General features: G+C 44.9%; 1 protein-coding gene across 2 annotated transcripts in view; it reads right to left on the bottom strand.

The window, feature by feature from the left end:
- Nucleotides 1–19,866, bottom strand: part of LOC133140622 (zinc finger protein 236-like) — a 97,076-nt gene that overhangs the window by 18,354 nt on the left and 58,856 nt on the right. For both annotated transcript variants that reach the window (XM_061260690.1, XM_061260679.1), the window contains 7 exons: nt 15,247–15,392; nt 12,920–13,145; nt 11,258–11,446; nt 9,719–9,874; nt 8,396–8,568; nt 6,003–6,131; nt 5,014–5,211 (listed from right to left, as the gene is read on the bottom strand). In XM_061260690.1, coding sequence (XP_061116674.1) covers nt 5,014–5,211; nt 6,003–6,131; nt 8,396–8,568; nt 9,719–9,874; nt 11,258–11,446; nt 12,920–13,145; nt 15,247–15,392 — 1,217 coding nt within the window. The remainder of the gene's footprint in view (nt 1–5,013; nt 5,212–6,002; nt 6,132–8,395; nt 8,569–9,718; nt 9,875–11,257; nt 11,447–12,919; nt 13,146–15,246; nt 15,393–19,866) is intronic.

Raw genomic sequence — 19,866 nt, forward strand, 5'->3', positions numbered from 1 at the left:
AACAAATTTCCTGTCATTGATAGGTAGTTGCACAGCCAGCATTCTGATAATTTCCCCCCTATCAATTCTCCACAAGACTTAGAAATGCACAAACTGCAGCTGGTAACTTCGGTAGCAGCTGGCTTTCAGGTGGCTGTTTTTTCTTCATGCCCGGCTCCACAATACAGCCCCTGTGCACTTAATTTCACAAAAAAAGATAAGGGGTTGGGGTTGCGGAAGTTGCAGTCGAGTGCATTCACAAGTCGCGGACGAAGCAGAAAGGAGCCGGGGCTTCCCACCGCCGGCGTGAGCCGACGAGGGGCCTGAGCGACGCGTGTCCAATGAGGTAAAGCGTGCGTAACGGGCCCACGACGCCGCCTTCATCTCCGCTGACGCCGAAACGCCGCTGAAGTGTCTCTTACAACCCCGCGGCCTGACTGATTCATCCCCTCTCACCGCCACGCGCCAAATAAAGGCTGATTCACTGACAGCGCTGTCAGGCAGCGTACGCTCATTTCTCAGGGGGCAAAAGCAGATGCGTTGAGACAACTGTGCTTTGATTTTTTTGAGCAAAGTGTAACCCGTTTTTTAGGCTGTTGGGAGAAAAGACGGATGACGGGGAGACGGCCAGCTCTCTGACACATCTGTGTGCTTTTAGCAAATCTTAACTGTGGCACTGCCACGTGTTTTCTAGTGCTGTATCCATGCACTGCTAATACAGTGCAGTACATTTGTCCACATTCCCCATTTTCTCTATTATCTGTCACGCTAAACGGTTTCAGGATATTCAGACAAAATGTAATATTAGACAAAGGGAACCTGAGTAAACACACGGTTATTTAATTAAGAGAGAACAGATGTACCTGCATGCTACTGCAAACAATTAGAAAGGGAGGGGAGCTCAACAACTGTGGTAAAATACAGAGACAAAAAGATTCCAAGAGAGATTTCCAGAGTGGACTATTTCAAGGAAAGCACAACTAAAGACAAATAAGAGGAGTCAAAAGTGGAATTTTGTGGATGACATGTGTCCCATTATGGCTGGTGTAAAGCAACTATAGCATTGAGCTGAAGTTGATGCGTAATTGGGTTATGCAGCAAAACAATAATCTAAAACAGAAAAGCAAGTCAACATCTGACTGGCTGAAAATAACCCAAATTTAGGTTTTGGAGTGGCCTAGTCCTGTATACTAAAAAACGTATACTAGCCAAAAGAATATTGCCATGAATATTATCATTTACAGGACAGAAATACTGGACAAAGAAATGCATGTTCAAGCTTATGACATTTCCAACTGTGAGGTTCAGCTAACAGTTTGGAATCAAAGAAGATTTAAACAGAATCCTGAAGTTGGTGGAAACCTGGCAAATGAAATTCAATATAACTGTTCTACATATGGGAAATAAAAACATAAGGCAGGATTGCTTGGGGACAGAATGTAGACTAGTGGCTAAGGTGCATGACTGCGACCCAGAAGGCTGGTGGTTAAAGCCCCGCCACAATAAGATCCGTGCAGCTGTTGGGCCTTAGCCCCACATTGCTTCAGGGGGGATTGTCAACTAAGTGGCTTTGGATAAAACTGTCAGCTAAATAACTGTAATCTAATGCTTTATAGCTGGTACAAAATTGCAATGTTCCCAACTTGAAAAAGACTTCGGAGTAATAGTTGATTTTCGGCAATGGTTGTAGGTTCTGGTCAATGTGCTGTATCAGTAAAATAAGGCCAACAGGATTGCTGGGATACATAGCCAAGAGTATTGAGTATAAAACTTATACAATACCTTTGTCAAACCACGCTTGTGTGTATTTCTCGGGACCATACTACAAGAAATAGAGGTGCTGGAAAACGTTCAAAGAAGATCAACCAGATTGATTCCTGGACTTACGAGGAAGGACTTAAAAGGCTCACACGCTTTTCATCCTGGAGCTTTTGATTTGTATTCCATACTGATTCAAGTAAAAAATAAATAGCAATTTTGGTCTAAGTCTAACTGCTATTTCTCCAAGCTGTTCGTAAAACGATTTCACATGTGACATGACATGTTTTTGCATAATCATGGGATGATGTCCCATGACATCATCATGAGCACTCTAATTATTACTATTATATTCACACTATTTAGACACAACTAGCTAGCCATATTTAATGACAAACATTACTATTATATCAACACCATTTATTTAGCCGTAAATGAGCCAAAACGATAGATGCTTTGGTGATGAAGGGGGGGGGGGGGGGGGGGAGTAGTCCTCCACCTCCAAGCTCAAGTCTTCAAAATCTCTGCTAGCTACATTTTTGTCACTGTCCATGTTAACACAGATAGCTGCCCACAGGAGGCGGAGGGGGAAGGGGAAATTGGGGGCAGGGTTAGAGACTTTTCAAAAAACCTACATCAGTACTTTGCAAATGTTTTGTGGCTGTTTTAGATACTAAAACCAGGAAGAGAATGATGATGCATGTGGGCCTTTAAGATGCTTAATCTCTCAAAGCTTAGTAAAAGGAGACTTAGGAGAAATTTCACTGAGGCTTTCAAATTCATTAAAGGGATTAGTGAACTACAGGAGATTCTTCCGGTTCGGTTAGCAGAACGGGGCATAAATGGAAATGAGTAAAGTATAAATTCTGCAGAGATATTAGGAAGTATTTTTTCCCCACACAGAGAGTGGTCACTGTGTGGAATAGCTTGCCAGTTCATGTAGTGGAGGCATAAATGCTGGGGGTTTTCAAGACCAGGCTTTAAGGTACTAAACATTAGGTACACTTTAGTGACGGGAAAAAATGAGCATTCCTGGGCTGAATGGCCTGTCATTATGTTATTAGACTGCTCAATAACGCACAAATTAATTAATGCGTATAGGATTTACGCAAATGCTAATTATGTCTTCATTTTTGTTTTATGTTGATATGACATTTAACACACGTTTCATTTAGCGTGCCAGAAAGAGAAACAGTTGCAAAATATTGCATTAATCATCAAACTCTGTTTATGAATGCAGTGTTTAGCGAATGTATAATTTAGGGACAGCCACATTAAAACGCTACAATAACCAAAACGCACAAAGACAAGGACAAAAGCACTACAGGCTGCATTGAAGCTGACTGAAGGTTGCGAACACTTTTACATTGTTGTTGTTTTCTGTGTCTTCCATTATTTCCTCTGGAGAATGCCGACTGGAGTGAGTGGAAAAGGTGACAGCAGATTTATTGTTCAAGCACAGGATATTAAACCCACTCTGAACTCCATTATATTCCAGGCTTCGAGGGTTATCTTTCAAGGCAGGCAGAGTTGACTGCAGCTTCCATTCCTGCCGCCCTTTCCGACACCTTTTCCGCGGCGTATGATTCAGTTTCCAAACGCAATGCTTAAAACAAGTTTCCGCTGCTGCTAATTACACGTTTGAGAGCTGACCTCTATTGATTGTAATTCTACAGGAGCTGTTTCTCTTTCACTGTAGTTAGAATCCATGTGGGAGGCTGTCTGCTGACACCAAGGGGCAGGAGTCAGGGGAACACAGGCCACGCACATTGGTGGTTTTGAGAAATTACACTTATTTCACTGGAGGTAAATTGTGTGTGTGTGTGTGTGTGTGTGTGTGTGTGTGTGCGCGCAAGCGTACGTGCCTGTGTGCATGTGCATGCATCTGTTGTGTTCGTGTGTATGCAGTTGGGTTTGTGTTAGTGTGTGCAAGCGTGCGTGTCTGTGTGAGTGTGTGTGTGTGTGTGTGCGTGCAAGCGCGTGTGCCTGTGTGAGTGTGTGTGAGTGCGCGTGTGCGTGCGTGCCTGTGTGAGTGCGTGCGTGCACATGCATCTGCTGTGTGCGTGTGTGTGGATATGTGCATCTGCCTGTGTGCATGTTTGTTTGCGTGTGTGTGAAAGAGCATATGGGCATCTGTTTGTGTGCGTGTGTGTGCAGTTGGGTTTGTGCATATGTGCATCTCTGCATGTGGGTTTGTGTGGGTGCGCATCACTGAGTCAGAGTGCATTTATATGAGTGTGAGTGAATGAGAGGGAATGAGTGGGAATGAATATGCATGAGGCTCTGGCTGCAGGTGCAAACAACTGAGTGTATGCATCAATTAGCACACCTGTTAGAGAATGAATGAGTGTGTGTGTGTATCAGTGGCTGTGTGTGAGAGAATGAGTGAGTGTGTGTGTATCAGTGGCTGTGTGTGAGAGAATGAGTGAGTGTGTGTGTATCAGTTGCTGTGTGTGAGAGAATGTGTGAGTGTGTGTGTATCAGAGGCTGTGTGTGAGAGAATGTGTGAGTGTGTGCGTGCATCAGTAGCTGTGTGTGAGTGAATGCGTGAGTGTGTGTGTGTATCAGTGGCTGTGGGTGAGAGAATGTGTGAGTGTGTGTGTATCAGTGGCTGCGTGTGAGAGAATGTGTGAGTGTGTGTGTATCAGTGGCTGTGTGTGAGAGAATGTGTGAGTGTGTGAGTGTGTGCGTGCATCAGTGGCTGTGTGTGAGTGAATGAGTGAATGTGTGAGTGTGTGTGAGGAAGGGTCCAGTCCTACCTTGAGGTGTGTGGCTCTCTTAAAGGCCTTGTTGCAGACCCTGCAGTGTGTGAGTATGTGAGTATGTGAGTGTGCGAGTGTGTGAGTATATGAGTGTGTGAGTGTGTGAGTATGTGTGAGGTAGGTTCCTGTCCTACCTTGAGGTGTGTGGCTCTCTTAAAGGCCTTGTTGCAGACCCTGCAGTGTGTGAGTATGTGAGTGTGTGAGTGTGTGAGTATGTGAGTATGTGAGTATGTGTGAGGTAGGTTCCTGTCCTACCTTGAGGTGTGTGGCTCTCTTGAAGGCCTTGTTGCAGACCCTGCAGTGTGTGAGTACGTGTGAGGTAGGGTCCTGTCCTACCTTGAGGTGTGTGGCTCTCTTGAAGGCCTTGTTGCAGACCCTGCAGTGTGTGAGTGTATGAGTATGTGTGAGGTAGGGTCCAGTCCTACCTTGAGGTGTGTGGCTCTCTTGAAGGCCTTGTTGCAGACCCTGCAGTGTGTGAGTGTATGAGTATGTGTGAGGTAGGGTCCAGTCCTACCTTGAGGTGTGTGGCTCTCTTGAAGGCCTTGTTGCAGACCCTGCAGACGTGGCAGCGCTCCTTCCCGTGCAGCTGCCTGCAGTGTCTCCTCAGCATGACGGGGGTCAGGAAGACCTGGTTGCAGTAGAAGCACTGGTTCAGACCCTGCTGCGTGTCCACTGCCGTCTCCTTCACCAGCGGCCTGTTCACCTCCGGGATCTGGAAGATGGTGCACAGCTGTTACACACACGTGAATGTACACGCAGGCATACACAAGAGTGAACGAACACGTGCACAAACACAGGCACAGGCACAAACACGCAGGCACACGCACACACGTGCACACATGCAAACACACGTACAGTACACACACGTACACGCACGTACATGCTCACACACGTGTACACATGTGTACACAGACGTACACACACAGGCACACACAGGCACACACAGGTACACACAGGTACACATGCACGTGTGGTGTGGTAAATATTGGGGATTGAACGAATTGTACGATCAGCAGAACAGGCTCCTTGTTCAGAGCGAACAGCTACACAGTTGCACAGTATACTCATCGTAAACCGTACGCACTTGCGTTCTTTATTTATATTACATTACATTATTGGCATTTGGCAGACACTCTTATCCAGAGCGACGTACAGTTGATTAGACTAAGCAGGAGACAATCCTCCCCTGGAGCAATGCAGGGTTAAGGGCCTTGCTCAAGGGCCCAACAGCTGTGCGGATCTTATTGTGGCTACACCGGGATTAGAACCACCGACCTTGCGTGTCCCAGTCATTTACCTTAACCACTACGCTACAGGCTGCCCCGCCAAACATTGTGGAGAAGGCTCTTGTGAAAGAGCTAATGAATCCTTACTTATTACCCATGCCCCTCAGGTCCAAAAATCAGTCCGAACTACTAATTTACCCTCCCATCCAACACAGGCTTCCACAAATATAATATTACATTAAGACGCACAGCGCATGATCATATAATCTCTTCTTACCCTGAAACCATCGTCAGGTGGACCCACGGTGCCGTGGGTGGGGTGGCTGACCAGTATGACCTGCTGGGAGGTGTTGGCTGGTTGCCCGTGGATACCGGCTTCACTCAGAATGGCGGGAAACTGCTGGCTCTGCAGAGATAGGCAGGGGGCTAGAGGGTCACACAATCTGTGACAGGAGTTAGCATTTCCAGGGAACTCAGCTACTACTTGTGCGCCATTAGCATAACAATTAGCTTCAATGTCTTTTGTCACAGAATGCAAACAGCTGCTAATAAGCTCTTCACAGTAAAATGTCCAGTGTTAATTCAATTCTAACAGAGTACATGGGTTCAAAAGGGACCATTTGTACTCTGTAAGAGTTGAGTTAACACTAAACATTTTACTGCGTTGTCTGGCCTCGAGGGGAGAAGTGAGCATTGGGTCTACCCCTGACTGGGGAGCTTGCGACTACCCCAGACTTTAGCATGCCAGCCACCTGGATTAAGCATTCATGAGGTGTGACCACAGCCATTCATTTGAACAGGGATTTAAAATATTTATATAATTAAAGCTGCTCTTCCAAGTGTGACGGAATATTTAAAGTCTTAAAAGTTTAGATTCTAAACTTTGATGCGAATCAATGCATTACATATGCACTAAAAAGGAAACCAATCATCCAAAACCCTGCCCCCCAGAGAGCTTAAGATGATACCCAACTGATTTCTGCTTCATGAATTGCAATTATACACACAGCACGAAGATACCAAGTGCTTAGGAGATCAAAGTATACAATGAACCTTAACACAGCCTGTCACATACTGTGAGTGCGTGTATATCTCTGTGAGTAAATATACTTGGGTTTGTGTATTATGAGGTGTATGCACACACAATTGCCTACGTGCATGTGTGTGCGAGTGTGTGTATGTGTGTGTGAGTGTGTGTATGGGTGGGTGAATGTGTACAGTATGTACGCTAGTTTGTTTGCGTGAGTATGCCGGCATGTGTGTGAGTGAGTTTGTGTGCCCGCATATTTGTGTGTGTGTGTGTGTGTGTGTGTGTATGTACCGTGTGTGTGTATGTGTGTGTGTGTGTGTGTGGTGTGTGTGTGTGTATGTACTGTGTGTGTGTGTGTGTGTGTGTGTGTGTGTGTGCGCGTGTGTGTGCATGTGTGTCTGTGTGTGTGTGTGTGTGTGTGTGTCTCTGCCCATGTGAGGGTGTGGGTGTGTGTATTTTTGCCTGTGTACGTGTGTGCACACGTGAGTGACATATCAGCCGACTGTGACACTCGTGGGCAGACCTGGGAGGTGATGTTGAGAGTGGCCGCGTCCAGGCCGCTGGTCAGCATGCCCTGAGTGTGTGTGTGTGTGTGTGTGTGTGTGTGGTGTGTGTGTGTGTGTGTGTGTGTGTGTGTGTGTGTGTGTATGTATGTACTGTGTGTGCGTGCGTGTGTGTGTGTGTGTGTGTGTGTGTGTGTGTGTGTGTGTGTCGTGGGCAGACCTGGGAGGCGATGTTGAGAGTGACCGCATCCAGGCCGCTGGTCAGCATGCCCTGAGTGTGTGTGTGTGTGTGTGTGTGTGTGTGGTGTGTGAGTGTGTATGTACTGTGTGAGTGTGTGTGTATGTACTGTGTGTGTGTGTGTGTGTGTGTGTGTGTGTGTGTGTGTGTGTGTGTCGTGGGCAGACCTGGGAGGCGATGTTGAGAGTGACCGCGTCCAGGCCGCTGGTCAGCATGCCCTGAGTGTGTGTGTGTGTGTGTGTGTGTGTGTGTCGTGGGCAGACCTGGGAGGCGATGTTGAGAGTGACCGCGTCCAGGCCGCTGGTCAGCATGCCCTGAGTGTGTGTGTGTGTGTGTGTGTGTGTGTGTGTGTGTCGTGGGCAGACCTGGGAGGCGATGTTGAGAGTGACCGCGTCCAGGCCGCTGGTCAGCATGCCCTGAGTGTGTGTGTGTGTGTGTGTGTGTGTGTGTGTGTGGTGTGCGTGTGTGTGTGTGTGTGTGTGTATGTACTGTGTGTGTGTGTGTGTGTGTGTGTCGTGGGCAGACCTGGGAGGCGATGTTGAGAGTGACCGCGTCCAGGCCGCAGGTCAGCATGCCCTGAGTGTGTGTGTGTGTGTGTGTGTGTGTGTGTGTCGTGGGCAGACCTGGGAGGCGATGTTGAGAGTGACCGCGTCCAGGCCGCTGGTCAGCATGCCCTGAGTGTGTGTGTGTGTGTGTGTGTGTGGTGTGTGTGTGTGTGTGTATTATACTGTGTGTGTGTGTGTGTGTGTGTGTCGTGGGCAGACCTGGGAGGCGATGTTGAGAGTGACCGCGTCCAGGCCGCTGGTCAGCATGCCCTGAGTGTGTGTGTGGTGTGTGTGTGTGTATTATACTGTGTGTGTGTGTGTGTGTGTGTGTGTGTGTGTGTGTCGTGGGCAGACCTGGGAGGCGATGTTGAGAGTGACCGCGTCCAGGCCGCTGGTCAGCATGCCCTGAGTGTCCGCCAGGGTGAGCGTCACGCTGCCGTCACTCGCCATGCCCGTCGATGACATCACCAGACTCTGAGACGACACCGTCGCCTGAGAGAGGGAGGTGGCGGGGGGCAGGCTGCTCACTGAGCGGGCAAACGAGAGAAAAAACACAACATCACCATCAAATGACAACTATTTCACCCATCAACAGCTACATAACATGTGCCACAGCAGTAATGGTTTTGGATTCAAATACTTTCCTGTGCTCATGTGATCTCTCCTGGGGCAATTGAGCCAACCAGCAGGACCAGAAGGTGGGGTTTGTACTTTTTGAGAGTATTTCATAGGTTCCTATACACTAGACACGTTCAGTAAAGCGTATGAAAGTATTTGGGGGCAGCCTATAGCCCACTGGCTAAGGTGCTTGACTGTGACCTGGATGGTTGGTGGTTCAAGCCCCAGTATTGCCATGATAAGATCAGCGCAGCTGCTGGGCCCATGAGAAAGGCACTTAACCAGGGAGATTGGCGCCCGCTTAGTCTAATCAACTGTAAGTCGCTTTGGATAAAAGTGCCAGCTAGATAACTGTACTGTCATTTGAATCTCAATGAATAATGTATTCGACCCAGGTCTGTGCCACAGTGTTTACACATTGCCAAAATAACGAGGTTAATTTATGTGTTTGACTTCTGATATATGCTGCGTACACAGACCCACACACACACATTTGCATTCATCGACGCACGCAGTATATCCCATCAATTCTGATTCGGAAGTCTAAGACATGCATAGACTTTAGTCGTTAAATTACCGTGTACAGCATGATCAGCATAATAATACAGAATAGAGGCAAATCATCGCAGCATGTTGTGAATGCCCTGCTAGAACACCCGACACAGCGAGTTAGCCTTGGTCAGGTAAACACAACTTCGCTTTTAAAAAATGTCACCTCGTGTCCAGGGTATGAAGGTGACAAACATAATGACTGCACAGAAGAGTGCCAAAAGAGTTCTCAAGTGAGCGGCGTGTCACATCCCAGCACTCAGCCACCGCACTGACACAACGCTTAGCATACGGATGTAATATTTATGCTACTCGGGTTAAGGGAATGCAAAACTGTACTTCCCCCAACTCCGCCAAACTATACTTCAACCAAACATCCAAGCTCCTTTCCCGGTGTGACAGACTAGCGCAAATATATATGATATTAATTTATTTACAGTATTTATAAGAATTTTGAGCACCTGTCATTCTGAAGGTGCGTGAGTATAGCGTCGCACAGTTAAGCCTCACCTGTCATTCCAGTGCTGGTTGGGCTCTGAGGTAGGAGCTGGTCATTGGCGATGGTGAGGGTGGCGCCCCCTGCCTGTGTGTTCATGGAAGTGGCCAGCCCCATAGCACCCATATCTGCACCACTGGAGGTGCTGTGCTGTGGAATGAGGTCTTGACCTTGAGGTGGAAAAACCAGGGGACGGTCAGACAAACAGACACGGAGAGCCTATAGCAGGGGCGTCAAACTGAATTCCCAGGGGGCCGCAGTGTCTGCCGGCTTCCATTCAATCAGCTGTCAGTTAAGGCCTTGAGAACAAGGTGGGTGGATTCTTTAGCCAATCAACGACTTCAGTTAACCACAGGTGCCGGGAACAACCTGAACACCAGCAGACACTGCGGGCCTCTAGGACTGAAGTTTGCCACCTGTGGCCAATAGCTTACTGGCTAAGGCGTTTGACTGGGACTGGAAGGTTGGTGGTTCAAGCCCATGTGTGGCTAGAATAAGATCAGTGCAGCTGTTGGGTCCTTCCAAGAGCAAGTCCCTTAACTCCCACATTGATCCAGGGGAGGATTGGCCCCTGCTTGGTCTTATCAACTGTAAGTCACGTTGGATAAAAAGCATCAGATAAGTAACAGTAATGAGACAAATGCTGCACTTTTCATTTCCAAGTTCTGAGGCAGCCAAACCTCTGTGGGACATGACATCGGCTGTAAGCGCACAATAACAGCCAGGGGCATCGCTGTTGACAGTATTCGGCAATGTGAAAGCAGAAGGTATCTCCTAATTAAAGTTACACATGAACTGCTAAGCCGTCGGATTTGCGAGGATTTCCGCAGCTGACACGGGAAGAGATCGGCAATGCCTGGGGGGGGGCGGGGGTTAAGATGAGTCTAAGACAAATACACGACCCACCCAATAATGAACAAAATCATTTTTCATAATCTTTAAAGGGATATTCTAACTGTGTCTGTAAAGGATGCAGCATTCAGCTTTAAATGTGGCACAGACTATGATAGATCCTAACAATGACTGTTCGCAGAAGTGAATAAAGCACTAAATGGAGCTTTGTCAGCAAAGGACCAAAGCCTTACCATAAGTGATTTGTGTGCGTGTGTGTATAATGTGTGTTTACAAGGGCAAGTCTGTTTGTTCATGTGTTTCCGTACAGTACGTGTCCTTGAGCGTGTGTGTGTGTGTGTGTGTGTGTGTGTGTGTGTGTGTGTGTGTATGTGAGCACGTGTGCACTTATCGTACGGCCCTTTGGATAAAAGCGTTTGCTGAATAAATGTAATGTATTGTCATGTGTGTGCACATGTGCAAGTCTGTATATGCATGCTTATTCATACAGTACCTGTCCTTGAGTGAGTGTGTGTGTGTGTGTGTGTGTGTGTGTGTGTGTGTGTGTGTGTGTGTGCGTGCGTGTGTGCGCGTGCGTGTGTGTGTGCATGTGTATGCGAGTCCGCACTTATCGCACGTCGCTTTGGATAAACGCGTCTGTTAAATTAATGCAATGTTACGCATTGTCATGCGTTGTCATGCGTTGTCATGCGTGTGGGTACCCGATATGGTGAGCGTGATCTCCTGCGGGTTGCTGACTGAGGGGGCGGAGCCTGCAGCCGTGGACGCCTGCGCCTGGGCCAGGGCCTGGCTGAGGCTGGAGTTGTTGATGGTCAGCGTGATCTCCTGCCCGTTCCCGCCTGTCGCCACCAGCCCCGAGGACGTCATTACATGCGACAGGTCCTGAGACCCTGAGGAAGGAGACAAGCCCATTAGTGTGAGCGTTCCCAAAAACCCATCAGCTCCTCACCCTACAGTGCCTATATCTGTGGCTGAGGACCCACACCTCTATAAAATAACATGGTTAGCATGCGATACCTCGGTCCAACACTGCTACAAGCTACAATGCAACGGATATTTCACACTTCAGTACATGAAAACATGTCTAAATTATGATGTCTTCATTTTCATGGTTCTGCGTAAGACGTAGCTACTTGGCTATTCAATACTAATCAATTGCAAGTCAGAAGCGTGGATTTTTATTAAATATGGAAATGTAATCCATTCCTGCCTGAAAAGGGCTATAGCTCTATACTTGACATTTTAGTAGTTCATTATAGTATTTTATAGTCCGGTCATTTTTAAGATTTAGGTAGTAAGACTTGTAGACTTGTTTTCATAACCGTACATAGCTTTTCCAGTTGCAACATTAGTCTTTTGTAACTGACACTTCATTTCCAATGTCTTGCCCTGTAGATTATGCAGCAAGCAATTGCAAGTACGCCAAGTCTGCCTGTTTTCTCATTTTATCTAGGATGATTAGGATGGGTTTCACATTACCTCTGGTCCGTGGCCGTCAAGAGATTCTAGTTATCATTCACAAAATAATATCATTAAGATTGCTTCTGCAGTGGAATGTCAAAAGTGAAACCATTCAAATATGGGCGGCTAGCTTAATGTGAGTCTACTCTTCATTCTTGGGTCATTGACGTGGTTCTTTAGCGGGGAAGTGACTAAGGCAGAAGATGTCAGGGAATAATTGGATCATTTGTCTAACCTGTAACCACATACGGTCAGCAGTCAAGTCTTATACAGTTTATTTTACCAAAATACCTTAGCTGGTATTCAGAAAACAAGGATTAAAAAGGAATTTGCTGACATTATAATAAAATAGCAATTTCAGCCATCAAGATCTATGGTGAATCCTCATACACAAATTGAATTTTTTCTTTTTTGACAGGCACAGGATAGTTTTACCCATCGCTGGCTTCGCCTATGTGCCTATGACGCATTACTGACGCAGTACCGGTTTGATCGCCCAACCTGAACACCCAATTTGCATGTTGCAAAATTGTGAAGGGGATGATAACAGGCCAAAAGCTGGTGTTGCTGCACACTACACACGCTGCCCACTGACTCATGTCCGCACAGAACCTGACACCTTGTGAAAGGAAGCGGCAGAGTGACGCGGTACGAGTGCCGTTGAGCATTATAAATTCAGAGAAAAAAAGGGCAAGAAGCATGAAATAGGACAAAAGTAATGTTTTTCACATCTCCACTCACTGTGCTGTGAGTCAACACCACGCAAGACTGATTTAAACAACATTTCATTACCAGACAGAAAGGGAGGGTTTAAAAGTCAATAGAAGAAAGGTGAAAACAATGGAAAGAAAGGAGGAAAGAAATGAGAGAAGACGAGGACACTCGCGGGGGGTGTGACGCACCGCTGCTGTCCCTCTCCGCCAGGCCGGTGATGCCCACGCCGGCCGAGGTCAGGGAGGGCTGCAGGGAGAGGCTGCTCAGCGGGTGGATCACCACGTTGGCGGGCATGGTCGAATCGCCGGCCATGAGGTGGGCAGTGGCGTGCTGGGTGAGGCTGCCGTCAGCCGCCAGCTGATGGGAGAGCAGGCTGCCCTGCTGAAGAGTCTGCTGCAGGATCGTGGGGTCGATCTGGAGGGGCAAACATTTCAATAAGAGCCGGAAAGATAGGAAATGGTACTATCACTACTACTACTAATAATAATAATAAAATCATCATTATTTTCATTCAAGACCAAGCTGTTTATACACGGCTATCAAGTCTCTCTTTAAGATAACTGCTACTGGCCTGATTGTTAATTATCATATTAATGTGGTCACTGCTGCTGTTATTCAACCTATGAAATGCACATTCATAGGTCCCTACAAAAAGTATTGGAACAGCAAGGTCAATTCCTGTGTTTTTGCTATACACTGAAGACAATTTGAGGTCAAAAGATGAGATGAGATGACAGATCCAAATTTCAGCTTTTATTTCCTGGTATTTGTATCTAGATTTGTTAAACAATTTACAGGTGAGCAAAAGTATTGGGACATGTGACTGGCAGATGTTTCTTGTTGCCCAGATGTGTCCCATTAGATTGATTGGTTAAACAATTCTGAATGTCTACTCTTGGTTTCAGATTTAGGTCTTGCCTGTGAAGACTGCATTTGTGTTAGAAATGATAAACCAAAATGAAGACCAGAGAGCTGTCTTTGGGTGAAAAGCAAGCCATTTTGAAGCATAGAAAAGCAACTTGGAATGTCCTGAAAAAGAAAGAAACCGCTGGTTTACTGAGCAACAGGAAATCAACAGCAGTTTATGACAGAAACATTGTGAGAGCTGTGAAGGAAAAACTCCAAAACATCTGTCAGTGACATCACATCACATCTCCACAGGGCAGTGGTGAAGGTATCCCAATCAACCGTTCGAAGGAGAGCAGCAATATACAGGCTATACCACGAGATGTAAACCACTCATCAGTAGTAAGAATCAGAAGATGAGATGACAATTTGCAAAGATGAGCCACAAAAGTTCTGGAACAAAGTTTTATGGACTTCTGAGACCAAGATTAACCTCTACAAAAGTGAGGCCAAAGTGTGGAGAAAGAAGGGATCTGTTCATCATCCAAAACATACAAGCTCATCTGTGAAGCACGGTGGAGGAAGTGTCATGGCTTGGCCTTGCATGGCTGCTTCTGGAGTGGGCTCACTAATCTTTATTGATGATGTAACGCATGATAGTAGCAGCAGGATGAATTCAGAAGCCTACAAAAACATTCTGTCTGCCAACTTATGGAGAAATGTGTCCAAACCGCTTGGGAGGAACTTGATTTGGTAGCATATCCCTTCTGAAGAGGAGATTGAAGGGAAAACACATCACAAAAGAAGAATGCAACAGTTTGGTGATGCCTATGGGTTGCAGGCTTGATGCAGTGATTGCAAGCAAGGGATATGCTACCAAATAATAGGTGTCATTTACTTTCATTTACTTAAATACTCTCTGTTCCAATACTATTTGCTGGCCAAAAAATTCTGTGTTCAATTGTATTTAGTGTATTACAAAAACAAAGGAATTGGCCTTGCGGTTCCAATACCTTTGGAGGGGACCTTATCTACTTAATTTCATGACATGCCCTGAAGAATAACATCTGCAAAACAGACGTAATGCCACATTATGTAACAACAACTAGGCTCAATCAGACGGAGCAGAAAACCACAGCACTGAAGGAGCTGAAAGGCAAATATTGAAAAGAGAAAGGTGGAGGAAAAACTGAACCATCACTCACAAAGCACTCAAAAACAATGGTAGAATCCAGTATCCGCTTAGATTTTTTGAACTGCTTGAAAGCAACTGCATTTTTGCTCTGAAAAATCAATATCAAAGCCAACTCACACCAACCACACTACATATTCTGTTTTTTTTTTTACCCGTCATGCCCTGTACCACAGAAATGTATGCCAGCACATCCTACTGCTCAAGAACTGTGTGCAGGCTAAATAAAGAGTCATAGTTAAAAACTAATTTTGAGTGTGTTTGAGTGTGGAAAGTGTACTGTGTAACTTATCCAAGATAAGAAAGCATATAGAACCCATTTCACATTTCTTTGCCTGGAAACATTGACTGCCAACTCATTTTTGCATACCTGGTCCATCCTATAAAAAAATATTTTAATTCTAAGGAACATTTCTAGACAATTACCCACAGCAGGAGAAGAGGGTGGTAATAATCCCACATTGGCCGATTAAATACCTGCAGAGTGATATTGTTGATATTTGTGGTGTCGATGCCAGATATTTGCACATTGGGGCACACCAAGTTGGTGGAGGTGAGCTGTAGCTGAATGCCCTCTAAGGTGGCGAGGCCTTCCGGGAGAGAAACTGTCAGGTCGCCCGCAGCTGGAGAAAGAACAGACAAACAGATGGATTGAGCTTTATAATGTGATGGGTAACAACTGGAGCAGCCATGAGCTGACAGCCACAGTTCTTCTGTGAACCAATGAAAAACATTGTTGCACTTAGCAAAACACATCTGCTCTTAAATTAAGGCCCACAACTAAATGTGAGTGTTTTGCACACAGTTTGGCGTGGTAAACAATCATAAAAATCAACCTTGGGCAAATTAGGTTTCAGCCATATGCTTGTATATGCTGAATACTTTACTGATGTAGTCACATAAGTGACACATAATCAGTTGCAAGTCATGATATAGTCTATATGACAAGTTATAGTCCCAGAGTTTCGTTAGCCCAGTGTTGGTAGTCTCGCACCCCCACAGAACCTTTGCAACAAAACTTTTTCTATAAAAAAAACATGCTTCGGTGGCACTCAAAATGAAATGGGGGACAGTGGGGACATCACTCAGTGAAAACTCTGCTCTTGCTTCGGCCGAATTGCACATGCCCTTAAATGCATTTAACCGAAACATCCTCTCAAGAAATGTCAATTGAATCCAGGGCTACGATTGCCTCACAGCAGTAAAATCGCTTACAGCACATGATAGCTCCACCCATGTTTGGGTCAATGAAGCCCTACTGCACCTTCACGATTCTTTGTTCCCACCTTCAAAGAAAGAATGGAGTGGTTCTGGGAACCGAACACTCAGCTCCTCAAGCTCAGCCCAGAATCAAGTCTGACTTCTGTTCCCTTTTCTGGTTGAGCACCTTGGCTTGAAAACAGCCATTTCACCCTCAATTTTGCTTAAGGGTGTCATGGAAGGAAAACTGTCATAAATTACTTTCTGCAGTTCTGTATACCCCTTTGAGATTTGTTCATGACTGGGGTTCGTATGTTTTTCCTCCTGTAAGAATAACTTGAGTGAGGGTTTGACAGCAACAGATGTGAATGTGAATAAGAAGGTAATAAAGTAACTGCTGTAATTCCTAATAAATATTTTGGGATAATGGCTCTCTGTTAAATGCACCTCTGATGACAGGAATATAGTGCATGAATTATCATTGAATGGGAAACACTGCAGCCTAGAAGAGAGTAGTTTTGTAGTAGACCACTGAAAATTAGCTTAAGATGTTCGCATAATTCAGGAAGAACATTACAATAGATCTCAGATGGCCTGGATATTACATTACATTACATTAATGGCATTTGGCAGATGCTCTTATCCAGAGAGACATGCAACAAAGTGCAAAGAGCATACCTCTAACCAGGGATAAGTGCGCTAAAAGACCCTAGAGGGAAGTGAAATTTCAACTGCTACTTGTACAACAAAGATAAGGACCAGGGCCTATTTGATCATCGATATTTTTTTTTTATGGTCATAATGCAACACGCAAATGTAAGAATAAACGGCTTACCAAGCCATACAAAACTAGCAAAATAAAATATCAGAAAAAGTACCCTTGATAAGTAAAATCATTTTGCCAACAAATGTGTTCCATGGTGTATCAGCATAATTAACAGCTGAATCTAGTCCCACCCCATAATTCCCATTGAGAATTAAATCATAAAAAGCAGAAGAATACAAGGTGACCCCAAACCTTTGAACGGGAGTGTAATGTAAAATAAATACTGGGCAGCTGTGAATGTCACACATTTAAGTAAATAAGTAAAGAAAAATGTCACTGAAAGATTGCTAAAAATGTAATGGAACATTTAACATTGTCAGCTGATTTGCGAAACCTTGTCCACTTCTCTCGGCATAGAAAAAATCAGCAAAAAGTAGTTTGCATTTTTCTTTTGTATCCCACTGACCAAAATACATTAGGCCATTTTCCTTAGTTTTGAGCGACAGTACATGATTAAAGGAAATTGACTAAAAACGCAGCATCAACTTCACCAGGACTTAAGGTTAGGCCTATACTCGGTGTTAATAAACATCCTCTATTCCAGAAAACTCCTAAGCCTCTGATGTGCATTGCAGTGTCTAAATGGAGCATCATGGTGATAAGGTTCCGCAGCAACATGACTCACAGGAGGTACAATTACAAAATATTTCCCTTGAGAGACTGCAAGAAAGAAGCAGCAGGGCTAAGAGAAAAAGGACTACATAAATAAATGTTGTGTCATTGTGAGCCTGTTTACAAAAGATAAGCGAAGCAGGCTGAGGTTTATGCACCTTATCCCCACGAAGAGAATCTATGGGAAAACCCTGATAGCCACCACTGCTACAGGCTGCCAGTCTTGATTCCAGTGCACAATAAAGCCTCTACCCTTTACATTCTATTAGCTGAAGGGACTTCATTTCCATTCTGCTGTCCAGATGGTTTTGGCCAATATTTCAAGAGTCGGGGAAAGAAGATCAGAATAAGCAGAATTTCAGATGTCAAGCGAAATTCAATCGAGTGCTGCGTGACATTTCTAGAAAACTGAGCCTCCCGAGATGTGCAAGGCTTTGACGGCTTATGATAAAGACATGCTGCTGAACTCATAATTGGCTTCAGACAGGAAACCCTCAATCCACGGGGCATTTTTCATTTTAACAGAGAGACTCCAGCTGTAACCCACTGTACAGTAAATAGAAAGCTATCGGTAGGACTCGGTAGCAAATTACAGTCCCCTCCAAAAGTATTGGAACAGCAAGGACAATTCCTTTGTTTTTGCTATACACTGAATACATTAGGGGTAAAAAGAGTTCAGAATTTCAGCTTTTATTTCCTGGTATTTACACCTGGATGTGTGCTCAATTGGGTCTTGGCCAGTCTAAAACCATCCACCTAATGAAGTTGTTTGTGGCGTTGACAGATTGTTTTTGGTAATTGTCTTGCTGCATGATCAAGTTCCTCACAATTAGTTTGGAGACAGAATGTTGTCAGACAGAATGTTTTTGCAGACTTTTGAATTCATCCTGCTGCTACTATCATCAATAAACCCCCGTAGTGAGCCCACTCAAAAAGCAGCCATGCAAGCCCAAGCCATGATACTTCCTCGACCGTGCTTCACAGGTGAGCTTGTATATATTGGATCATGAGCAGATCCCTTCTTTCTCCACACTTTGGCAGAGGGGTTAATCTTGGACTCATCAATCCATAAAACCAGAACATCTGTGGCTAATTTCTGTACTATATTGCTGCCTTTGAACTGTTGATTGAGATACCTTCACCCCTGCCCTGTGGAGATTGTTTGTGATGTCTCTTACTGATGTTTTGGGGATTTTCTTTACAGCTCTCACAATGTTTCTGTCATCAACTGCTGTTGTTTTCTTTGGTCGACCTGTTCGATAAGTTTTGCTCAGTACGCCAGAGGTTTCTTCCTTTTCCAGGAAATTTTCTAAGCCTCAAAATGGCTTGCTTTTCTCCCAAAGGATCTTTCATCTCTTTTGACCTCAAACTAAATTGTCTTCAGTGTACAGCAAAAACAATAATGCTGTTCCAATACTTTTGGAGGGGACTATATGATCTTACAGAAAAGGGCCTCATGGTTATACCCATGGTTATACAATGTAGTGAAAAGAGAAGCCCTCTTTTATTCTTCAATACGCCTTCCGGTGACTTCCCATAGGGAAAAAAGCAGGCAGGGTAAAGGTCATATCATGACGATTAAATAATTTCAGCCTGTTTAAAATGTTGTCTCCGGGGAATAGAAAATATTTCTCCGAAACAGATTTACGGGACACCAACAGATGACACGGTGAATGGCACATAATGAGCTGAATGCATCTTGTGGAAAAGAGGGCTGTGATCCAGAACTCATTTAGCGCTGCTAACAGTAGTCAGAAATCTCCAACATGGCCTGTCTCTAGTAAACAAACAAGCAATAAAGAGGCAGAATGAAATGTCCCTGCAGGAATCCACTGCAGCCGCTTCTGAGATAGCGAAAACAAAGCACCCGAGTGGAAAGAACAGTGCTGGCAGATGTTTCCACATTTCCTCCCTGAAATCTCTCAAACAGTCTCTCAAATCTTCAGTCGACGCCCATAAAACTGAGCAGGGCCCCTAGCTTGCATTTTTAAAACACTGTATTCATCTGAAATGTTCTCCATGAACATGTATTCCCTGCAGATGGGGAAACTTTATGACTCTGGCAATCCTTGGAACAAATGTCGCTTTACCTACTTTGCTGAACAGACACTCAACACCCAAAACCTGGATTACAGGCCTATACATTAGCAGTAGTATTAACTATAACTAATGTAACCGATTCATTTCTAAAAGAGTAATTTCAATGAGTATTAGTAATTATTATAATTTACTTGAACGTACCTCTCTTCAGATGATAAAAAATAAAATAAAAGAAGAACATTAGAAATAATCTGAAATAGATCTTGAAAGAAAATTACTCATTCCAATTACAACATCCACAGTCAGACTTCCCCCAGAGTTTGCCGCCGCCATGTCAGCTAATCATTGCAGCCCTAAAAAGCATGCAGACATGGTCAAGAGGTTTAGCTGTTTTTCAGACCAAATGTGAGAATAGGAAA

Source organism: Conger conger, chromosome 1 (assembly GCF_963514075.1).
Source record: "Conger conger chromosome 1, fConCon1.1, whole genome shotgun sequence".
NCBI lineage: Eukaryota > Metazoa > Chordata > Actinopteri > Anguilliformes > Congridae > Conger > Conger conger.